Source organism: Pavona decussata, unplaced genomic scaffold (genome assembly GCF_977016875.1).
Source record: "Pavona decussata unplaced genomic scaffold, jaPavDecu1.1 SCAFFOLD_223, whole genome shotgun sequence".
Taxonomy (NCBI): domain Eukaryota; kingdom Metazoa; phylum Cnidaria; class Anthozoa; order Scleractinia; family Agariciidae; genus Pavona; species Pavona decussata.
The window spans coordinates 2,722,165-2,744,367 of record NW_028145628.1 but is presented as its reverse complement, the minus strand read 5'-3'; the positions used below and the strand labels follow the sequence as shown (position 1 = coordinate 2,744,367).

General features: G+C 39.0%; 5 protein-coding genes across 6 annotated transcripts in view; 4 read left to right on the top strand and 1 right to left on the bottom strand.

Moving 5' to 3' along the window:
- Positions 1-22,203, bottom strand: part of LOC146459156 (uncharacterized) — a 57,912-nt gene that overhangs the window by 19,008 nt on the left and 16,701 nt on the right. The window lies entirely within an intron of this gene.
- LOC146459162 (uncharacterized) lies at positions 781-3,770 on the top strand. Of its 2 annotated transcripts, none has more exons than XM_085089905.1 (2): positions 781-934; positions 3,016-3,770. In XM_085089905.1, exons 1-2 carry the CDS (start codon positions 910-912, stop codon positions 3,477-3,479), a joined length of 489 nt encoding a protein of 162 aa, XP_084946031.1. In that variant the 5' UTR covers positions 781-909; the 3' UTR covers positions 3,480-3,770. The 2 variants fall into 2 exon arrangements, with proteins under 2 accessions (XP_084946031.1, XP_084946030.1); XM_085089904.1 differs by lacking the exon at positions 781-934 and adding an exon at positions 2,237-2,431.
- Positions 1,308-18,990, top strand: LOC146459159 (uncharacterized). The gene is made up of 3 exons (XM_085089906.1): positions 1,308-1,578; positions 17,428-17,648; positions 18,241-18,990. Exons 2-3 carry the CDS (start codon positions 17,492-17,494, stop codon positions 18,699-18,701), a joined length of 618 nt encoding a protein of 205 aa, XP_084946032.1. The 5' UTR covers positions 1,308-1,578; positions 17,428-17,491; the 3' UTR covers positions 18,702-18,990.
- On the top strand, positions 9,635-11,353 carry LOC146459161 (uncharacterized). The gene is made up of 2 exons (XM_085089842.1): positions 9,635-9,873; positions 10,753-11,353. The coding sequence occupies exons 1-2, from the start codon at positions 9,702-9,704 to the stop codon at positions 11,214-11,216; spliced, it is 636 nt and encodes a 211-aa protein (XP_084945968.1). The 5' UTR covers positions 9,635-9,701; the 3' UTR covers positions 11,217-11,353.
- LOC146459160 (rabenosyn-5-like) lies at positions 12,636-14,869 on the top strand. The gene is made up of 3 exons (XM_085089719.1): positions 12,636-12,995; positions 13,227-13,370; positions 14,586-14,869. Exons 1-3 carry the CDS (start codon positions 12,716-12,718, stop codon positions 14,867-14,869), a joined length of 708 nt encoding a protein of 235 aa, XP_084945845.1. The 5' UTR covers positions 12,636-12,715.

The window sequence follows — 22,203 nt, the reverse complement described above, 5'->3', positions numbered from 1 at the left end:
TCGTTGAGAGCCCCCAATCGATAGAAGCAAAAGAATAGAGATTAGTCAAAGACGATCAAAATCGATAGAAAGATCCGTTAGGAGTAATCTGTGTATGACGCGTTTTTTTTTTTTTTTTGCTATAGGTTTCGATTTCATCCTGACAAGTATTAGCCTGCGAACGCAGACGTATTTCCGGCTGTCGATTCTCGTTATTTTTCGGCGGAGAGAAGCCACAGCCTGAAATACGTCTGCGTTCGCAGGCTAGTAAAAAGTATCGACTTTATTAACCTCACATTCCAATATAAATAATAGCTATTAAAGCAATCACAAAAACATAAACCGTGGTTCAGTAATGGAATCTGCTGGACAGCCCAGGCCTCCTTTGCATGTTGGATAGGTGTAAATGCTCGCGAGAGGAATTAAAGAGTTATAAGTAAGTAGCCAGTGGCCGCGCGCGGGGACCATCATTATAAGAATGTTAACATTGGTTTGTTATAATTTAACGACTGCTTGAGAAATCGCTAAATTCGCCAAAATTTGATGTAATAACTAAAGGTATTTCAGAATGGGGGAGTAATGGAATAATAATTAGTACTATTGTAGTAAGGTAAAAGATCCATGGACCTCAAGTTGAAATTTTGGAACTAGTGTGGACTTCATTCAAACTCATTTAAATTTTATTTGTTTTATTGAACACTGCTTCTAAACTAATCAGAGTCCCCATGGCGTCATTAGAATACTGAAAGTCAAAACAATCACTTAAACTGTATATTAGTTAGTGACAACGCGAAGACAGAGATGCACCAACCTTGGACGATGATCACTCGATCACTCACCGAAGTGCCTCGTTGAGAGGAAGAAGAATACACGCCTCAGGTTTGCGATTGCTTTTTCCGATCAACATAGTCGATCGTATGGGGGGGATCGATGATACTCGTGAAGTATTCCTTATGTTAGTCAAACCATAATTAACACTTTTCTTCAGTCCAAACCCTCACCATTTTCAGTTAACGCAAATTGATCAGTTTTCGTTTCTGTTATTGAAAGCTGAACAAATGAATTTTAAGGGGAACTCAAATGCCAGTGGTGTCAAAGATTTTGAAGAAAATTAGTGCTTTTTCTGAAAAGCAATAAAATAAACCCAAAGGTCTTCCTGTTTTTAGTTTAGAGCCTATTTTCAAGAAGTCCTTGCATTGGTCAATAACTTTTCGTACGATTGATAGACAGACAAAACACTGTCAAAATCAGTGAACTGAAGCAATCAACAAATTACAATCGAATATAAATTCATCTATCTACAAAGGTCTAAAGGTCAAACCAAATCCCTATTCATCGAAATTGTTCGTGTTTGCTAGAAAAGACAGAAAATCATTCTAAAATAGTGCCGGGGTCTGCTGTCTGTCAGTATGCTGCGCAATCAAAGTTTAAAATTCGGAGTACTTTGAAACGGCAAATTCGTGAACACATCGTACATCCCACAAGCGTTCGGGGACTTGCTAGCGGTATTTTATCTCAGTATTTCGGACACGTCACACCAGTGTGTTGGGACAAAGCATTGAAGCGAGCTAGTACTGTCGCATCAGTTTCGATTCCCAGGTAATTTTGATTGTAGCCTCGTATTTTTTTTTAATAAACCGTTCAGTAGGAACCATGAAAAGCGAAAATAGTGAGAGCTCAGTGCTGCACTGACTGAGTTACTATCTTTAGACAGTTTTGCTATCAAAGTTAATTGAGTTAAAAACCCCGCAGTCGCCATTAAGACTGAAGCAAATTAAATTAAAGGAAGTCGCTAAGTCGGTGCGTTATTCCGCTCGAGCATAAGGCCGCAAAACGTATATAGGACCACAATATAATCTCACCGAAATTTTCTTTATTCACTTAGGCCGCTAGTTTAGTTGTAAATTAAGTTCTCTAATCGTTATGAAGTGTTAAATTAGAAATGCATCACTAGAATGCGTTGCCTAGGAGATTTTTACTTTCTTTTGTAAATATAAAGGAAGATACAACTATCTGTTAAGATAATGTCAACAGTTTATTTCATAAATTCATATTCATGACCAGTAAGAGCAATCGTTATATCACTACCAGTTCGAGATGGATGCATGCGACTCTCGCGCACCAATCCGAGAGGGCGTTATAATTCTCAATATCAACGCAACCGTGGCCAAGGACAGCATCTTGTTTTAACAAGAACTAAAAACTGATGGGGTAAAATTATCTTTTTAATGCGGTAGAGCCTTCGAACCGAGTCACATTCCTCAAAGACCACGACTCCAAGTCACTTGCATCAAAATGAAGCTCACTTTGGCTTTCGTCCTTGTTTCTTCTCTCGGTATTCTGACACTGTTGGCTGAGAAAATTCCGCAATATGAAGCGGGACAGGCGGCTACTTCGAACGAACATGCCTCGGGTACTTACCGCGGTGTCTCCCTGAAGAGAGGAATTTCTGGTTTGTATGATTTCCTTTACGCGCTGAGAACAAAGTACGACACACTGCTTTTGATACCCTCTGCTCGGCTTCAATTCTGAACCATGGGGAGTTTCTAATTTGCGGCTTGATTGGGTGTAAATTTACCAATACTATAATCACATAAATGGGAGCAAGGATGCGGAGTTTTCAAAATTTAAAACAAAAACAATTCTTTTCATGGAAAGTACTGATCGGTATCTTTCATGTTAATGGTAAATCATCGATCAAGAGATTTTAAAAAAAGTTAGAACCAAGATTATTTGATTCAAGCTTTGAGTATACCCAATAGCTTTGGTAAATTCTATCTAAATTCCAAAACGTAAAGAGTCTGAAGTTGAATTTCAAACAAACCGACTTCACTAGAAATACGCCGTTGAATTAATCGGCAAAATTGGATAGTTATTAGGGAACCACGAAACAATGATCAAAACGAAAAATCTTGTGATCCGTAAAACATGTTGCTGTCAAAGCTGTAAAAGAAAACAGACAAGGCAGAGCCGAGTAAAGGAGAACGAACTATGTTTTTATAACCTGATGTATTCTTTATTTAATCCGTAATCTAGGCCAATGGCGTGCCGTTCGCCCCTCTGTAGTGTGTTTCGGCGCCAGGAATAACCAGTTTGGCAGGTTCTATCTTCCATCTAGAGGCAGATTAGCCGCCATAAAGTTGGTTCACTTGTACGGTTACGTGTCCTGTTATACAGCCACATCCACCAATTGGTCTTACTGGGGCTGTGTAGGCATAAGAGGTGAGATGAACGTTGTCATAACAACAAGATTAAATCGCATCATTCTGCCTCCGGGTCAGTTCCTCACAAGTTCCTCGTTCCGCCGTGCCGGCATGTGGTCTAGGCTACCTGGATACGACTCGCTCTCCTCCGTGCTCGTTCTACCATTCTTTTCCCATCCACTGATGGTGAGGAGACGCCAACAGTTACGCTTGTGGTACGGTGAAGATTTGATGAATTGGAGCGAATCAAATAACGGAGGAAGATCCTGTGCCTATGTTTATGCTCTCTATGTCTGAAGAGGTTTCGTTCCTTGTTCATTGGGTTCAGACTAAAGTAAAGGACAATAACGTAATTTTGTGGTTTAATTTGTAACAGATCAGGAAAGTTCTATTTTGAAATTAAAAATAACAAAGTCAAGTAAGACATTCCTCGAACTGTCTTGGAACTGTTTTGTTTTTTAGAAAATAATTCTCAGGTGGAAAATAAGGAATGATAACGATTTTTTTAAAGAATATAAAAAAGAGATTTATTTTGTAAGGGATTATTTTACTCAGTACGAATAAACGCGAGGTTTTTAAAAGGCAAAAGTTGTTTTTGTAATCATTTGACTTGACCGTTTGTTCAGTACCATGCCAAATTATTGCTCTCTAACTTGTACATACATTGGACATTTACCAGTGAGAAACCTTAATTTCTGGGCTCTAATTCTTCCTATTCTCCTCGTTCGATGAATAACGCTGCAAGCCGTTTGCAGTCAGGGCTGTAGTATTCTTGCAGGTTTATCAACCACACTTCAGGGGCACCCAACGACAATTTTCTCTCAGATCCCTTGAAACGCTATTTCAGGCTATCTAGAGTTCCTTTAAAGCTCTGTAGGTTCATTTTAGGCCGCGCTATAACATTCTTATCAGTTCAGTCATTCTAGGGGAACTTGAGTCTTTTCGAAATTACTAGGGCATTTTTGTCCATTTCCCGAAAACTTTAGGTCTTATTTCCTTTCCGAAAATCTTAGCTCACCTTTTTTCGGTACCCGAAACGACATTTTTATCAATCTGAAAACACTAGGCCTTAAATTTCCCATATATTCGAGGTGTAAATTCCATTTAGAAAATTGTAGGGGATTAAGGGCCTTCCGAACAGATAATTTACCGAAACGATCTGTTGGAATCCCCTGACACTTGTCCTCATTTAAGGTTAGTAGTTCTCTCTCGATAGCTATCATTCTCCTTAAGTCCTGTTAGATGTTGAATTGCTCATTTTTGCGACCACACTGAACTACCCAGGTTTTTAGAATCACCCAAGCAATGCAGAAAACTATCGATGGACACTCAAGCCGAAGTCGGGTCGTTCGAGGTCATCACAGGATTAAACCGTCTTGTAGAAAATGGCAAAAGTACAATGGCTACTTTCATCGCAAATACCACGTTTTGCCATCAGAGTTATCTTTGGTTCCTAGGCTTTCGAAATGCCCGCGTATTTTTTTAATAACGCACATAAGATGTCAACATTTACCCACTTACAAATTACATTGGATGTTATTTATTTACCTACGCCACGCGCATTTCTTACATACAAATTCCCTTTAGCCTTTACTAGGACGACTTCAGACTCATAATTTCACGGCATTTTTTTCCCGAAACGTAATAACCAGAAAACCGAAATTGGACCGTACTTTTCAGAAAAGTAACAGGTAACATAACTTGACAGAAAAATATGAAACAGATAGTACTAACTATTGTTCCATTTACCATTCTGAAATACCTTTAGTTATTACATTAAATTTTGGCGAATTTAGCAATTTCTCAAGCAGTCGTTAAATTATAACAAACCAATGTTAGAGGGTCCCCAATAGGTTTTTCGGGATCCGGGATTTGGCTTTTTTAAAGGTCGGTATTCGGGATTTTAGCGGAAAAGAGGGACAATATTCGGGATTAGAATTAGCGTCGGGACGCGGGATTTGACGATTTTACAAAGCGGGATGGGGGAAATGTTACTCTAAAGAAACGAGATCCGGGAAGTCCGGTGTCGAACATATACAATGAAAATCTAGCTGTCACCATCCTGGACGAGAAAAGAAATTTACGAGTCCTTTGTCTACAGATAAAACTTCTTCAGTGCTCCCTAGACCTTGCAGTTAACTTGAGCCGATAAACCTAAACCGATAAATCGGATTATTGTTCTGCAAAAGAAGATAATCAGAATCTTTTGATTTTTAAAGAACAGGGGATTTTAAAATTCTCTGACATTTATTTATACCAAATAGGTAAATTTATGTATCTTTTTAAAAGAAGCTTACTTCCAAATTATTTTCGTGATATGTTTACTCTTGCAAGCCAGATACATTCTTATGATACAAGAAATTCCAACCTTTTCTATATACCTTATTGTCGAACTAATCTTCGAAAATTCTCAATTCGGTTTCAAGGTCCTACGTTTTTCAACTCGCTAAGTCGTGAAATTCAAAACAGTGAAAGTATCAGTTTGTTTGGCAAAAGACTTAAAAAATTCATTCTTTCTTAGTTAAATTGACTCTTTGTTGAGCTACACACCTTTTCTTTTTTTCTTTCTTTCTTTTTTTTTCTTCTTTTAAAAAAAAATTAATTGGAATTTTCATTCAGTACCCTTAACTTCTATGGTTTATCCTATAGTTCCAGGAAGCCTATGGTTAATAAGCCCCAGGCTTCTATATAGGCTTCCTAGCCTTTAACTCATTTCATCTTGTAAATAGTTTAGTAGGAATATTGTTATAGTAGGAATATTGTGTATCATCTTTAATGTATTTATGTTGTATTTTTTTGGTTAATGGCAAAATAAATGAATTGAATTGAAAACCTAAACAAAGGCCAAAGAGCTAGCGTACACAACGGCATAAAGGAACTAATTCAAACGGCTCCGAATGATAAGAAAACCTCCATTCGGTAAATTTGGAAGTTCCCTTCATGATCAAAATCAAAAGGTCAACAGAGAGATCTCACCACATTTGATCGGAAAGGAAAATCTCTCAGAAAGGTACTCAGGAAAGCACTTAATCCAGAAGTCTAAGGTACATTAAGCAACCAGTAGCAGTCGTGTTTGGCCTGTCACCTTTTCAAAGATCTGTTGCAGTCCGACGGTGTGGTACGTGAGTAGCAATGTTCTTCAGACTTTGATGGCCATTATCCCTGACTGAAACGTGTTCCAAGGATCAAGCAACGTGATAAGAAAGGCACCCCTCACCATTCAATTGAGAGAACAAAGAAAAAAAAAAGGGAAAAGAACAAGCTCTAAAAAGAAATTGCCAACTGACTTATTGACTGACGTAATTCGCGGGACACTTTGAAAACGTTTTAAATGGACTATGCCGTCGTTATGGTGGAAAGAAATGGAGAAATAATCTTACAGCCAATTTCTCGGTGACCGAAGACCAGTGCAAAGATCAGTGCTCAGATTTGCCGTGGGAATTTACATCCAACTGAAAATGCCTTTCTTCGTCGAGGTAAGGGGCTTGAAACAAATTATGACCTGACCGGGATCGGGATTGGACTAAAACAGCGGTCGGGATTACGGGATTGAGGGAAAATTTTTTCCCGGATGACGGGATTGAAGAACACTATTGGGGACCCTCATGTTAACATTCTTATAATGCTGGTCCCCTCACGCGGCCACTGGCTACTGACTTATAACTCTTTAATTCCTGTCGCCCGAACATTTACGCCGATCCAACTTGCAAAGGAGGGCTGTCCAGCAAATTCCATCACTGAACCACGGTTTATGTTTTTGTGATTGCTTTAATAGCTATTATTTATATTGGAATGTGAGGTTAATAAAGTCGATACTTTTTACTAGCCTGCGAACGCAGACGTATTTCAGGCTGTCGCTTCTCTCCGCCGAAAAATAACGAGAATCGACAGCCGGAAATACGTCTGCGTTCGCAGGCTAATACTTTTCAGGATGAAGTCGAAACCTACAGCAAAAAAAAAAAAAAAAAAAAAAGAAAAATCGTTATATACCGATTACTCCCAACGGATCTTTCTATCGATTTTGATCGTCTTTGACTAATCTCTATTCTTTTGCTTCTATGGATTAGGGGCTCTCAACGAGAGAATCAAAGCAAAACTGTTAAAATGTTGTTTGTTGCATTCCCAACACAATATTATGTTTATTCTTATAGACTTTTTAAAGGGAAATTTGTGTAAGCTAACAGTTTTATCTGTTTTGATTCTTAATCTGACAATTTAAATTGCCGAAATTTTTTGTCCTGAGTTTAGGGAACGGAATCCTGTATATTTCCCGAATTTACAAGCTGCCGAGAATGCCCCCCCCCCCCCCCCCCCGAAAACAAATCGGATTAGCTTTCCTGTCAGATCACGGCGAAAGTTTGAGGTGTAACCTCGTTTCTAGGCCCTTCCCAATTTACAAGGGAAAAGTTCTGGGAATGAGGTTGTTAGAGGTGACTTTTTGTAGTTTTTTCTTCACAATTTAATCCCATTTTCTGAGGAGGATAATCTTTTTCCGAACAGATATTCCGACGAACGAAGAATTGAGTCCCCTGATCGATATTTGATTGATAGTTACCGAGTATCGATTACACCCCTCGGGTATAAACTCGATAATTTTGTATTAATAATGAAACTTCAGGTTACGCTTATTAGATATTCTTAATCTGAGCCATATCAGTTAGTACAACACGATGCGACCTTCATCGGACGCCAAACATGCACAAACGACAGCAATCAACAGCAGCGTCCTCCTCAGGCGCTTCGTTTCGAATTTTGGTCAAAGGCGAGCGAGAAACGCGAGTGACTGAAAAGAGAGACGTCTGGGAACGAGGCAGAATCAAAAGTACAACATGGGAATCTTATTATAGCTTTTGGAGTAAGGTTTAGTTTCCTGGAGCCCGTTTCTCGAAAGTCCCGGTAACTTACCGGGCCCGATAAGTGATTTTGATATAATGTTTCTTAACAGACGGTCAATTTTTGTTAGCTTTGAATATTAAATTGTAAAATCTTATTATTCTATGAAAACATTGGCGAAGTACCATGTCTGTCGGCGAAAAAACATTTAAAAATATACTTAACGGGCCCGGTAAGTTACCGGGACTTTTGAGAAACGGGCCCCTGCTAAGAGTCATGAAACGCCCGGTCTAGCACCCCGGCTTATTCTTACTGATTATATTAGATGGATTAGGAGCAACTTGTCCGACAAGACGGACTTTATAAAGAATATTGATTTGATTTGATAGAGCGATTCGAGAAATGAGTACAACCGGCTCTCGTTGTCAATGACCAAGCCGCTTAGTGAGGCATTCACACGGCGAGAAATGAGACTGGCCGGCTGCTGTCTGATTCGTATTACGAGTGACAGTAATTCAAGGAAGTGAGTGTGAACCTGATATAGTCACGCCGTTCTGCACGATTAGTTTAGTTCGCTTGCTAATAGGAAACTGCGAGATACTCGCGAAGAGCATTAAAGGACACTAGTCAGCCTCCGCCATTTTCGACTGATGCCATCGAAATTATTGATATTGCATGGTGAAACGAAATCTTATTGCTTTACTGTAAATTGTGTTCCTGAAAGTATGTTTCATTATCTTTAGTAGTTTCACAGTGATTTCGTTCATTTCGACATGCTTCGAATAAAATATAATAGCCAAACTCTCGCATATAAACAAAAACAAAGGTGTGGCTGACTGGGGCCCTTTAAGTACATTTTTTCACGCTAGAAGGAAAGTTTTTTTTGCGTCGGATACTGATAATAAAAAATTTCCCGTTGTGCTGAGTGTTGGAATAGCTGGCTTTGTATCCTCAAAACGTATCAGTCATTCTACGACGTAATCGACCTAAGTGCATGGGTGTCGGATATGCTAGATATGTTCAATTTACGAACATAATCGAACAAAATCGAAGGGTTAAGTTTGATTATTTTCGATTAGTTCGAAAATCAGAAAAGCTCACAGAAATTTCCGTAAATGTTCGATTTTTGTTCGATTGTCGAGCACAATCGAATTTAATCGATCGATTGAGTTCGATTGACGTTTTGTTCCATTTTGTTCCGATTAGATACCCCGGGCATTTATGCATTTCTCTAATCTTTATCAGTTTGGAACTTTTATGGCTCTGTCAGTATCTGTTACGGTGTTTAAATCGAAGTCGGGCTTTTGTCAAAGATTAGTCAAACACAAATACAATTTGTAGTAAGGTAAAAGATCCATGGACCTCAATTTGAAATTTTGGAAGTAGTGTGGACTTCATTCTAACTCAGTTAAATTTTATATGTTTTATTGAACGCTGATTCTAAACCAATCAGAGTCCCCATGGCGTCATTAGAATACTGAAAGTCAAAACAATCAAAGCTGGCGTTATGTAATACAATGAAACTATATATTATTGAGTAGACTAGCTGACACCTAGCCAGGGGCACATAAACAACATCTTGTTTTAACACGATAGAAATGGGGTTTAGTAAGATGTACAAAGAAGTTAGGCCTATCTACCGAGTTACAATCCTTCAAGAAAAGGAGTCAAATCCCTTACATCACCATGAAGCTAATTTTGATTCTCGCTTTCGCTTTTTCTCTTGGTATCGGTCTGTTACTGTCGGCTGAGAAAATTCCACAACGTGAAGAAAGAGATGCACCCACCTTGGACGATGATCACTCGGACACTTACCGAAGTGCCTCGTTTAAGAGAGGAGGTGGAAAACATACCAATGGTATGTGCGATTACTTTTTTCGATCAACATAGTCGATCACAGAGGAAGATCGATGATACTCGTGAAGTATTCCTTATGTTAGTCAAGCCATAATTAACACTTTTCTTTCCAAGCCCTCAACATTTTAACGCAAATTGATCAGTTTTCGTTTCTGTTATTGAATGCTGAACAAATGAATTATAACGGGAACTCAAGTTCAACGTCAAAGATTTTGAAGAAAATTTAGTGCTTTTTTTCTGAAAAGCAATAAAATAAACCCGAATTTTAGTTTAGAGCCTATTTTCAAGAAGTCCTTGCATTAGTCAATAACGTCTCGTACGACAAATAGACAGACAAAACACTATCAAAATCAGTGAACTGAAGCAATCAACAAATTACAGTCGACTATATTTTCCATCCACAAAGGCCTAAAGGTCGTGCAAAATCTATATCCATCGAAATAATTTGTTCGTGTTTGCAAGAAAATCACTCTAAGATAGTGCTGGAGTCTGCTGTCTGTCAGTATGCTGCGCAATCAAAGCTTAAAATTCGGGGTACATTGTGACGGCAAATTTGTGAAAACATCCTACAAGCGTTCGGGGACTTGCTAAGTGGTATTTTATCTCTTTTCGGACACGTCACATTAGTGTGTTGGGATAAAGCATTGAAGCAAACTAGTACTGTCGCATCAGTTTCTCACTAGGTAATTTTGCACTGACTAAGTTACTATTCTCAGACAGTCTTGCTATCAAAGTTGTGTTAAAAACCCCGCAGTCTCCATTAAAACTGAAGCAAATTAAATTAAGGAAGCTGCTAAGTCGGTGCGTTAGTACGCTCGAGCATAAGGTCGCAAAATAGGATCCAAAAATACTCTTGCTTAATTTTTTTTTATTCGCTTAGACCGCTGGGTCAAGGCTAATTCCTCTCCCGTGTGTTTTGGTGCCAAGAATAACCAGTATGGCAAGTTCAACGTGCCATTAAGTGGCAATTTAGCTGCCGTGAAGCTGGTCCATCTGTACGGTTACGTGACGTGTTGGAAGGGGATTACAACCAGCTGGTCACACTGGGGCTGTGGTATTTGTTTGACAGAAAATCAGCTCAATGTTGTCATAACAACCACAGCCAATGCCAATGGGATTCTTCTACCGCCAAGCCAGTTCATGATCTCAGCGGGTGGAAAGTGGTCCAAGATTCGTGGGTACAACGATATCTCCGCTGAGCTTGTGTTGTCATTTTTCTCCCATCCTCGCTCGGTCACTTCTGGCCAAGAGTTACGCTTGTGGTACGGTGAAGATTTGATGAATATTTCCGAAGCCGATAACGATGGAAAAGTCTGTTGCGATGTTTATGCTCTCTTTGCCTGAGGAGATTTCCTAACTCAGTTGTCAGTTCAAGGGATAGAATAATGTAATATCGGGGTTTGTTTCATAAGCAGATCAGGAAAGTCGAAAAATTCTAGTTTGGTTTTAAGGTTCTGAATAATAATTTTCTGAATAATAATTAAAGGACATAAATGAGGTTGTAATCAAGGTTTATCCTGCACTAAACAATCGCTGTTTTATCTGTAACTCAAAGCAATAAACTGTGGTCTTTAAAGGGAAAAGTTGTTTCTTTTGTACTTTACTAGCACATCACAATTGCTATGGGCTATTACACTTGTAACCATACCAGTTGGCTTATTCGCTGACTTATCCAGTTCAAAATTATCGTAAAGACAACAAAATGCCAGAATTTGTGCAAATATTATTAAGAAGTTAACTAGTGATTTAAAATTAGAACTAAGAGACGTGAAAACAAAAAAATACGTATTGGAACTTCTTATTTAATTGACAGTCTGCCTGTGGGTTTCTAACCTTGAGCCAAATGCCAACTTTCTAGCGCCAGTGAATGCATATCGATGCATATCGGTACTACCTTCGATAGGAAAGAGCTTATTAAGAGGGCTCAAAAATAAACTATCACATCTTCCGCTGAACGGATCACAAACACAAATACAATGTCTGTTTTCCAAACAAACTTATTCCTTTTCTAGCCTCAGTCCATAATAGCATAATAAAGTTAGAGACAAAATTGTCACATTTCATCAGATGAGTGAAACCGCGCCCTGTCTCGTACTTTGGCGCTTAGGAGAACTTCAAGTTGCTTCAAAATAACTCTGAAACTAGTACAATTCTTACACGGCCCCCACCAACTTCATTCAAAAATACAAATATAGGTAACTTTCTAGTAAGAAGCATTCTCAAGTCCGACTATCAACCTGGCAGTTTTAAACATACGCAAGTACGATACAACACTTGCCAATTTATTTTTAAAGGGGATAAAATTTCCGGATTCAAGCGATGTTAAAAAATGTACTCTGTAAAACGTTGTACATTGGTGAGTGAGGAAGGAGATTAGGCGTCCAAACTAACGACTTTTTCTACGCAAAATCAGAGGAAAATTTTACCCTTCCTTTCCTGCTAAATGATAAAAAACTGATTTGAAGAAAAACAAACAAACAAAAAAGAAAACTTATCGGCGCGGTAAAATTGTTAGACTTTTGAGAAACCAATCTGCGAGATATAGGTTCCTCTTCATCTGGTTTTTGTTTCATCCGGTGTTCTTCAGTCGGCGGATGAAACCGTTTACTATTCACCTCTTGGTACCTCGCCAGGATATTTTGCCTCGGTTCCCACGATATTAGACTAGAGTCAGATCAATAACTTTTACCACTGTAGGAGTGCTGTGTTCCTCTTACCCAGAATCCCATGGCGTTATAAATTTCCCAAACCTTTATGGCGGCAGATGTTGTGTTTACCAGTTGCTCATAATAATTACCGTAAGCAATCTTTATCAACTCTCCTACTACAAAACACGTGAGAAAATGGAGGAAGACGACATCAAAGAAGGATTTCTCTGCCCAATGTGCTTAAAAGATTTAAGAAGTGCGTCGCTTTTGCAAAAGCATTTTGAGGAAAGTCATTCTGACGATAAAGATACTCTTCGTCAAATACGCGGGATGTTTGGGAAGGCTAAAAGAAAGATTATGGATAAAATAGACAGTTCTGAAACAGATGGGGCAATTGCGCATGGTGAAGATGGCGTTCCTGAAGGTTCTGTTAGCAGAGGTGTAGACCCTTTTTTGTGGGATCACCAAGAATTTGGTAAGAAGAAAATATTGAGCTTAAGTTTAAGATTAACAGCTTCGGAATATTATTATGCTTAATCTTACTGGAGCTAAATAAAAGAAGAATCGCTAAAAAACTTTCATTTAAACGGTCACACTTAAGGATTTCTTCGATAGACCAGTTATTGCTCACATCACCTTTATATTTTACGTGTGTTAAAGCTACTTACTAATTAAAAGCTTGAGCCCATTTAATTTGTTCACTCAGGAGCTTCAAGAAGCAGGTTTAGAGAATTCAGGGATAGGAGAGATGCAGAAATCGACAGATTTGTTGTTGAAACCAATAAAATCCTTATTAGACTTGAAAAGGTACGTCTTACAATAGTTTGTAATGCATCAGTCAATTCCAGCAGTGCCCCCCTTTCCCCCCCCCCCCCCCCCCCTCTACAGAAGGCATTTTCAACATTGTCGGATTTATTTTAAGGAAAATCTTAGGTTTTCTTCAGTTAAATGTCCTCTCCAATTTTCATAACACTGGAAAACTAATTCCATTCGTTTCGGAATAGAACAAATCTCCATAAAAATTCGAAGTAATGTCAGCTAGCATTTTCGTACAGTCATGAATTGCAACAACTCATAAATTCGGGAAATGAGATGTCGGTCACTAAAACTTTCCGCAATTTACGCAGTTCTCAGATAAAACGTCCAAACAGATCATATCATGTTGTATTATCTTGAACATAATTATATACCTTTACAAGGCCACCAAACGCCTTTTCTGTGAACACAGCAGACAACATTATATTATGGGCTTTGTTATAATTTCTCGTTGTGTGACCTGTCTTCAGCGGACGTAAAGATAAAAAAAATTCCCATTGCTCAAATTAGCAATGGCTGTTGTCTTTCTCGTGTGTTCAAACTTACAATAGACTGTTTACAGGCCGGAGACGTACACGGCGCGCGGTCGCGTCCCTTCATTTGTCCCTTCGCGAATGGTAATTTTTTTTTTTTTGCGTGGTTCGCTCGCTTCACTAATCCCCAAGAAAAGTAAGTGACTGCTCATAGTCTAATCGAGCGTCTTCTCGATACATTCCGATAATGTCAAACGTAGTTGTTAGTTTAATTTGATACCATCATCACTGTCGTTATTGTTTTTACTTTTTAATGCTACCGATGATTTTAATCGTTAGGTTTCCTTTTCTCGTTTTCACATATTCCCCACCTTGCCTCATATTTCCAGGTTCTGATACCCAATCATTAAATATTCGTCAAATATTCTAATTAATTTGAGGGAAAAAAACAAACCGTACCATGTTTGCTCTGTTATCCAAACAAGGACCCAAGTGATCGAGTGACGGAAGAATTCAACCTAAATTGGAACTATTTGAAACTGATCTAACAAGGGGATATTCAACACAATTATGAATACACGATTGTACTGTCCGTTTGTAGAATAAAGTTAATTATTAAAGATACATGCTTTAGTTTTTTTTTTTAATGAATAGTTTCAAGTTGGCTTCCTAATGGTTAAATTTGCCTGGCATACAATCACGGAGCCGACGTTTGTTTTATTTTGTGAAATAAAGGAGGAAATGTAAATCTATGTGTTGATGTCTCATGATATCAGACAACAGATGTTTGCACAGTAGCACTAAACCTAACAACAGTACAGAGAAAGCTTTCAAGACGGATGCAAACATCCCTTGTACCAATCACAGTGCGAGGTATACTGATCATCAGTTTAAATTCTCAAAACAGACCGCGGAAGACAAGGAAGACAAGGAAGTTAGGCCTACCAACCGAGTTACAATCCTTCAAGAAAAGAAGTCAAGTTCCTCACATCACCATGAAGCTCATTTTGATTCTCGCTTTCGCTTTTTATCTTGGTATCAGTCTGACGATGTCGGCTGAGAAAATTCCACAACGCGAAGAAAGAGATGCGCCCACCTTGCACGATGATCACTCGGACACTTACCGAAGTGCCTCGTTTTAGGGGCTGTTTACATGGAGGAAGGAAGATCCTAGCACTAGAAAAATCCGAGAAGGCAGAAAAACTTTTCTTTTGCTTTACATGCAGAAATTTCGGCCGAAGTGGTTACCAAGTGGAGAAGGAAAAGAAGAATAACTGTCAACCTTGAACAGCTGAATGCCCGGCTGCCACCATGTTTGTTCTTTTTGTCCCTAGTACTAGGATCTTCCAAGCGACAGTAGTTTACATGGTGCTAGGATCTTCCTATAGTGCTAGGATCTTCCTATCTCTCGGCTTGGAAGTTCCTATATCTAGGAAGATCCTAGCGCTAAGGCTAAGTACAACTTTTTGCATGTCAGTAAACTGAATAGAGAAAACATATGATCCGCTCTCTAGGATCTTCCAAGCGACAGTAGTTTACATGGTGCTAGGATCTTCCTATAGTGCTAGGATCTTCCTATCTCTCGGCTTGGAAGTTCCTATATCTAGGAAGATCCTAGCGCTAAGGCTAAGTACAACTTTTTGCATGTCAGTAAACTGAATAAAGAAAACATATGATCCGATTACTTTTCGATCAACATAGTCGATCGCAGAGGGGGATATGCGATACTCGTGAAGTATTCCTTATGTTAGTCGAGCCTTAATTAACACTTTTCCCTCCAAGTCCTCGCCATTTTAACGCAAATTGATCCGTTTTTGTTTCTGTTACTGAAAGCTGAACAAACGGATTATAACGGAAACTCAAGTTCGGTGGCTTTTTGAAGAAAATTTGGTGCTCTTTCTGAAAGGCAATAAAATAAACCCGAAGGTCTTCCTGTTTTTAGTTTAGAGCCTAATTTCAAGAAGTCCTTGCATTGGTCAATAACTTTTCGTACGATTGATAGACAGACAAAACACTGTCAAAATCAGTGAACTGAAGCAATCAACAAATTACAATCGAATATAAATTCATTTATCTACAAAGGTCTAAAGGTCGAACAAAATCTATATTCGTCGAAACTGTCGTGTTTGCTAGAAAATCACTCTAAAATAGTGCCGGGGTCTGCTACTTACTAAAGCTTGAGTCCATTTCCTTTGTTCACTCAGGAGCTTCAAGAAGCAGGTTTAGAGAATTCAGGAATAGGAGAGATGCAGAAATTGACAGATTTGTTGTTGAAACCAATAAAATCCTTATTATGCGTCACCCATTAACGTGTAACCCGGCAGAACTTTGAAAAATCATATCTTTCGACATATTCAACAAATAAAAAAATAAAACCATGCTTTGAAACCGTCGAACCTGATTAAGTGTAGGAAATTTCGGTTGGGGATACTAGTATTCTTGCACATCTTGGTTCAGTTATAAACCAAAATACGCTCACCATTTGAATACTTGCAATGTTACTCAACACAAACAAAACTCACCCGATAGCTTTCATGTCGGCCACTAGTGCCTCCCTATGATCCTGCATTGGCGCTAAACGTGCTCGCAGAAGCTAACTGGGAAAAAAAAGACTGAAAAACTATAACTTTCGCGCGAAGCGCCATTTTGTTTCCTGTGAACGTCAGGGGTTCTACTGTATTATTGGCTGGCGGCTCACAGTGTGAGCCCGGTGTTGACATAATTCTCCGAGAAGGCGTGACATGCTTCTAAATCTTTAGAAGGCGAAAACTCGCAATACGATTTCTGCATGATGCCTCCTCTTCAAATGAATTAATAGGGTATGTAGAATTGACGGAATTTCGTGAAATTTGCCTCGAAATTTAACTGAACAACGAGGAACAAAAGTGTGTCGGCATTTTTCTTAAATCAAATACTTCCCCCCTGGCGGCCTCGCCGGAACACGTTTGCAAATTCTTTTTTACTGGAACTTGACAGATATATTAAAAGAAAACCAATAGGAATACGGAGAGATTGATGTTTTGCGATTATTACTGTGGTACTACATTTCATCAGAGATCACGTTTGACACCCGAATAATTTGACGGAATGGCGTTCTGTCATTTTACTGTTTACCGGCCGAGTTCCTTGACCTTAGCAGAGGACTAACCAAAATAGCTTATAATGTTATCGAATTTTGAATTTAATAGCCTTTTTATCGATATAGAGATTGTGGTGGTTTCCTAAAAAACAGTGCGCGTACGGTTTTTTTTTTCGGGAAGGCACCCACAAAGGTTTGGAGTAACCTTAAATTAGTTTAGTTGTAAATTATTAAAGTTCTCTAATCGTTATGAAGTGTTAAATTAGAAATGCATTACTAGTGTGCGTTGCCAAGGAAGTTTTTACTTTCTTTTGTAAATAAAATATAACGTCGACAGTTTATTTCATAAATTCATATTCATGACCAGTAAGAGCAAGCGTTATATTACTACCAGTTCGAGATGGATGCATGCGACTCTCGCGCACCAATCCGAGAGGGCGTTATAATTCTCAATATCAACGCAACCGTGGGCAAGACAGCATCTTGTTTTAACAAGAACTAAAAACTGATGGGGTAAAATTATCTTTTTAATGCGGTAGAGCCTTCGAACCGAGTCACAATCCTCGAATAACGACCACGTGGAATCAAGTCACTTGCATCAAGATGAAGCTCACTTTGGCTTTCGTCCTTATTTCTTCTCTCGGTATTCTGACACTGTTGGCTGAGAAAATTCCGCAATATGAAGCGAGACAGGCGGCTACTTTGAACGAAGATGCCTCGGGTACTTACCGCGGTGTCTCCCTGAAGAGAGGAATTTCTGGTTTGTATGATTTCCTTTACGCGCTGAGCACAAAGTACGACACACTGCCTTGATACCCTCTGCTCGGCTTCAATTCTGAACGATGGGGAGATTTTAATTTGCGGCTTGATTGGGTGTAGATTTACCAGTACTAAAATCACACAAACAGGAGTAAGGATGCGGAGTTTTCAAAATTTAAAACAAAAGCAGTACTTTTCACGGAAAGTACTGATCGGTATATCATCGATCAAGAGATTAAAAAGTTAGAACCAAGATTAACTGATTCAAGCTTTGAGTATGCCCAATAGTTTTGTTAAATTCGATCTAAATTCCAGAACGTAAAGAGTCTCAGGAAGTTGAATTGTAAATAAACCGGCTTGACAAGCAATACAGCGTTGAATTAATCGGCGAAATTTGATAGTTATTAGGGAACCACGAAACAATGATCAAAACGAAAAATCCTGTGATCATAAAACATTTTGCTGTCAAAGCTGTAAAAGAAGTCCATAGTATTTAGGAACAAAGAAGACAGACAATTAAAGCAGAGCCGAGTAAAGGAGAACGAAAAATGTTTTTATAACCTGATGTATTCTTTATTTAATCCATAATCTAGGCCAATGGCGTAAAGTTCGCCCCTCTGTAGTGTGTTTCGGCGCCAGGAATAACCAGTTTGGCAGGTTCTATCTTCCATCTAGAGGCAGATTAGCCGCCATAAAGTTGGTTCACTTGTACGGTTACGTGTCCTGTGAAACGGGAACATCCACTAATTGGTCTTACTGGGGCTGCGCAGGCCTGAGAGGTGAGGTGAACGTTGTCATAACAACAAGAGCAAATCGCGCCATTCTGCCTCCTGGTCAGTTCCTCGTTAATGCGAGCCGCCGTGCCGGCATGTGGTCTAGGATACCTGGATATGATTCGCTCTCTTCCCGGCTCGTTCTACAGTTCTTCTCCCATCCACTCAAGGTGAGGAGACGCCAACAGTTACGCTTGTGGTACGGTGAAGATTTGATGAATTGGGCCGAAGGAGATAACGGAGGAAGATCCTGTGCCTATGTTTATGCTCTCTATGTCTGAAGAGGTTTCGTTCCTTGTTCATTGGGTTCAGAATAAAGTAAAGGACAATAACGTAATTTTGTGGTTTAATTTGTAACAGATCAGGAAAGTTCTATTTTGAAATTAAAAATAACAAAGTCAAGTAAGGACATTCCTGGAGCTGTCTTGGAACTGTTTTGTTTTTTAGAAAATAATTCTCAGGTGGAAAGTAAGGAATGATAAAGATTTTTTTACAGAATATGAAAAGGAGATTCATTTTGTAAGGGATTATTTCACTGTACGAATAAACCGAGGTTTTTAAAAGGCAAAAGTTGTTTTTGTAATCATTTGACTTGGATTACGTTTGTTCAGTACCGTGCCAAATTATTGCTCTCTAACTTGTACATGTATTGGACATTTACCAGTGAGAAACCTTAATTTCTGGGCTCTAATTCTTCCTTTTTTCCTCGTTCGATGAATAACGTTGCAAGCCGCTTGTCAGGGCTGTAGTATTCTTGCAGGTTTATCAACCACACTTCATGGGCACTCAACGACAATTTTCTCTCAGATCCCTTGAAACGCTGTTTCAGGCTATCTAGAGTTCCTTTAAAACTCTGTAGGTTCATTTTAGGCCGCGCTATAACATTCTTATCAGTTCAGTCATTCTAGGGGAACTTGAGTCTTTTCGAAATTACTAGGGCATTTTTGTCCATTCCCCGAAAACTTTAGGTCTTATTTCCTTTCCGAAAATCTTAGCTCACCTTTTTTCGGTACCCGAAACGACATTTTTATCAATCCGAAAACACTAGGCCTTTAAATTTCCCATATATTCGAGGTGTAAATTCCATATAGAAAATTGTAGGGGATTAAGGGCCTTCCGAACAGATAATTTACCGAAACGATCTGTTGGATGCCCCTGACACTTGTCCTCATTTAAGGTTAGTGGTTCTTTCTCGATAGCTATCATTCTCCCTAAGTGCTGTTAGATGTTGAATTGCTCATTCTTGCGACCACACTAAACTACCCAGGTTTTTAGAATCACCCAAGCAATGCAGAAAACTATCGATAGACACTCAAGCCGAAGTCGGGTCGTTCGAGGTCATCACAGGATTAAACCATCTTGTAGAAAATGGCAAAAGTACTATGGCTACTTTCATCGCAAATACCACGTTTTGCCATCAGAGTTATCTTTGGTTCCTAGGCTTTCGAAATGCCCGCGTATTTTTTAACAACGCACATAAGATGTCAACATTTACCCACTTGCAAATTACATTGGATGTTATTTATTTACCTACGCCACGCGCATTTCTTACATACAAATTCCCTTTAGCCTTTACTAGGACGACTTCAGACTCATAATTTCACGGCATTTTTTTCCCGAAACGTAATAACCAGAAAACCGAAATTGGACCGTACTTTTCAGAAAAGTAACAGAGAACGACAATTAAATTAATGGATTTTAGTTCAAAATTTTAGATAGATAGAATGACTGTGTTTTAAAATGAGAAACAATATTTACTTCAAGCTAAACAAGATGTTAACTCCATAAGAAGTCATGGCAATTAAAAAAAAAAAGCTTCGGTGTGTTTTTTTTTCTCTAAACGTCGTAGAGGCAACTTTCTGTGTAGGAGTGAAAACAAAATTAATGTTCAACTAGAAACCCTGTCTACATACGGTAGACCCCTGTGAGGGGTGTGCGGAGTTTGCCCCCACAGACAAAAAATCCTAGGTACGGCCCTGTAGATAGTTTATTTATCAAAAACCTTGCAGCCAAAGGCTGAATTACGTTTGATTTACAATAAAATATATTCTACAATAAAATACATGGCTAAGAATAACTAATATAAAAGGACAAAATTATATAATTAAGAGAAAACAATATTACATCATCTCTTTGTGGACATAGTGATAGATAAAACTATTTCGAGTACGAATGGTGTGGAGGCGCCGTGTAGTAAAAGAGTGCTGACTCCTTAAATTGACTTTGCACTCATTCTCGGGAGGCAGTAAGCTATACAGCTTGTGCGAGGGATTAGACAGGATGGAATTAAAAAGCTTATCACATAAGAACTCGCGGCGGTTGTGTCATGACGGAACTAGACCAGTCAAAAGAAGCGCCTCATTGTACGAACAATCTGGATAGATAATACGCAAAGCTCGCCTTTGACATCTCTCAAGATCTACTGAAAGGTATTGCGGGAGGCTATGATGATAAACAGGGCATGCGTATTCAGTGACAGGCCTAGTACAAGTCAAATAGAAGAGCAAAAGTTCCTCCGACTTGACTTGTGCACGCTTAAGCTGACGCAAAAAATCAGGAGGAGCCGCGTAGAGGTGTTAAAATTAATTAGGTTGAGTGACGTTTGCTATGATCGAATTCCGGAGTTCGAAAGGAGCAATCTATCAACAGTATAGTAAAGAATCTTTTTCAGTCGCGTGTAATGTCTAGATCGAGCTTGCCGCAAAGCAATGAAGTCTGTGACTAGAAAGCTTGGCTTTTGTGGAAACGCACAGTTAACTGGAAACGAAAACTCCTCCGATCTGTCCAGAAGCCTGGCTACACATCGACCGTCGGAAACGGAAAAAGTCGAAAAATGACAATTTTTACTAAAGCTTTTCTATTTCCCGCCAATCTAATTGGCGCGCTAAATGGTCCTAAATCGACGAACCATAACATCAATGATTTGTTCGCCCATCGTCTCTACAATGCAAATTTATAGTTTATTTTTCGGCAAGCTAATTTTCTGCATCATTTTCCAATAACTGAATCATAAATAAAGTCAATCGTCATCCTTCATTCGTCCGCAAAGGTAAGTGCGATTTTTATGTTTACGTTATATATTTTATCTGTACTCGCGATTTCGTGATTTGGGAAAAAGTGTAACGGCGTCGATCTCCAGCTTCCATTTTCCACGTGTGTAGGAACTCTTAGAATCAGAGTCAACACAAACTGTACATTTATGATGATATTATTGTTGCGGTACCGTGTTAGTATTTCAGACGGTAAGACCAAAATAGATACTGGCAATCAATGTTCACCACACTGAGTGCGACAAAAATGACCAAAATTACCGGCTAAATATTCACGGTTTTATTATGTAGAGGTAAAAGACATAGTTTGGTCACAGTTGTTCTCTCGGGTGTGTCGCCTGAGAACAATAAGCAATCGGGTGCGTCCGCCTTTGCTTCGTGAGCTAACTCTGATAATAATATTAGAAATTTCTTCACAGAGAGATTTTTAACTCGGCCGTTCTTATCTCGGGTGAGTCGCCTGATAAGGACGAGCAATCGGGTGTGTCGCCTTTGCTTTGCCGTGTTTAATACTCGCTGCACATCGACGATAACTTTAGTATTCTCCGGATTTTTTTAATTGTCCGGAGGTTTTTGACTGAACCGGAAATATTCGACTGCACACAGTGAGTGAATGTTGATTGCTGTAAACTTTTTACAACGCACTGGGGCTCGTATTGCACGAAAATGTGGTTTTAAACTGTCAACAGCACTCCCGTAAACAATAGGCCTCCTGTAGCGATCGAGGAAAAAT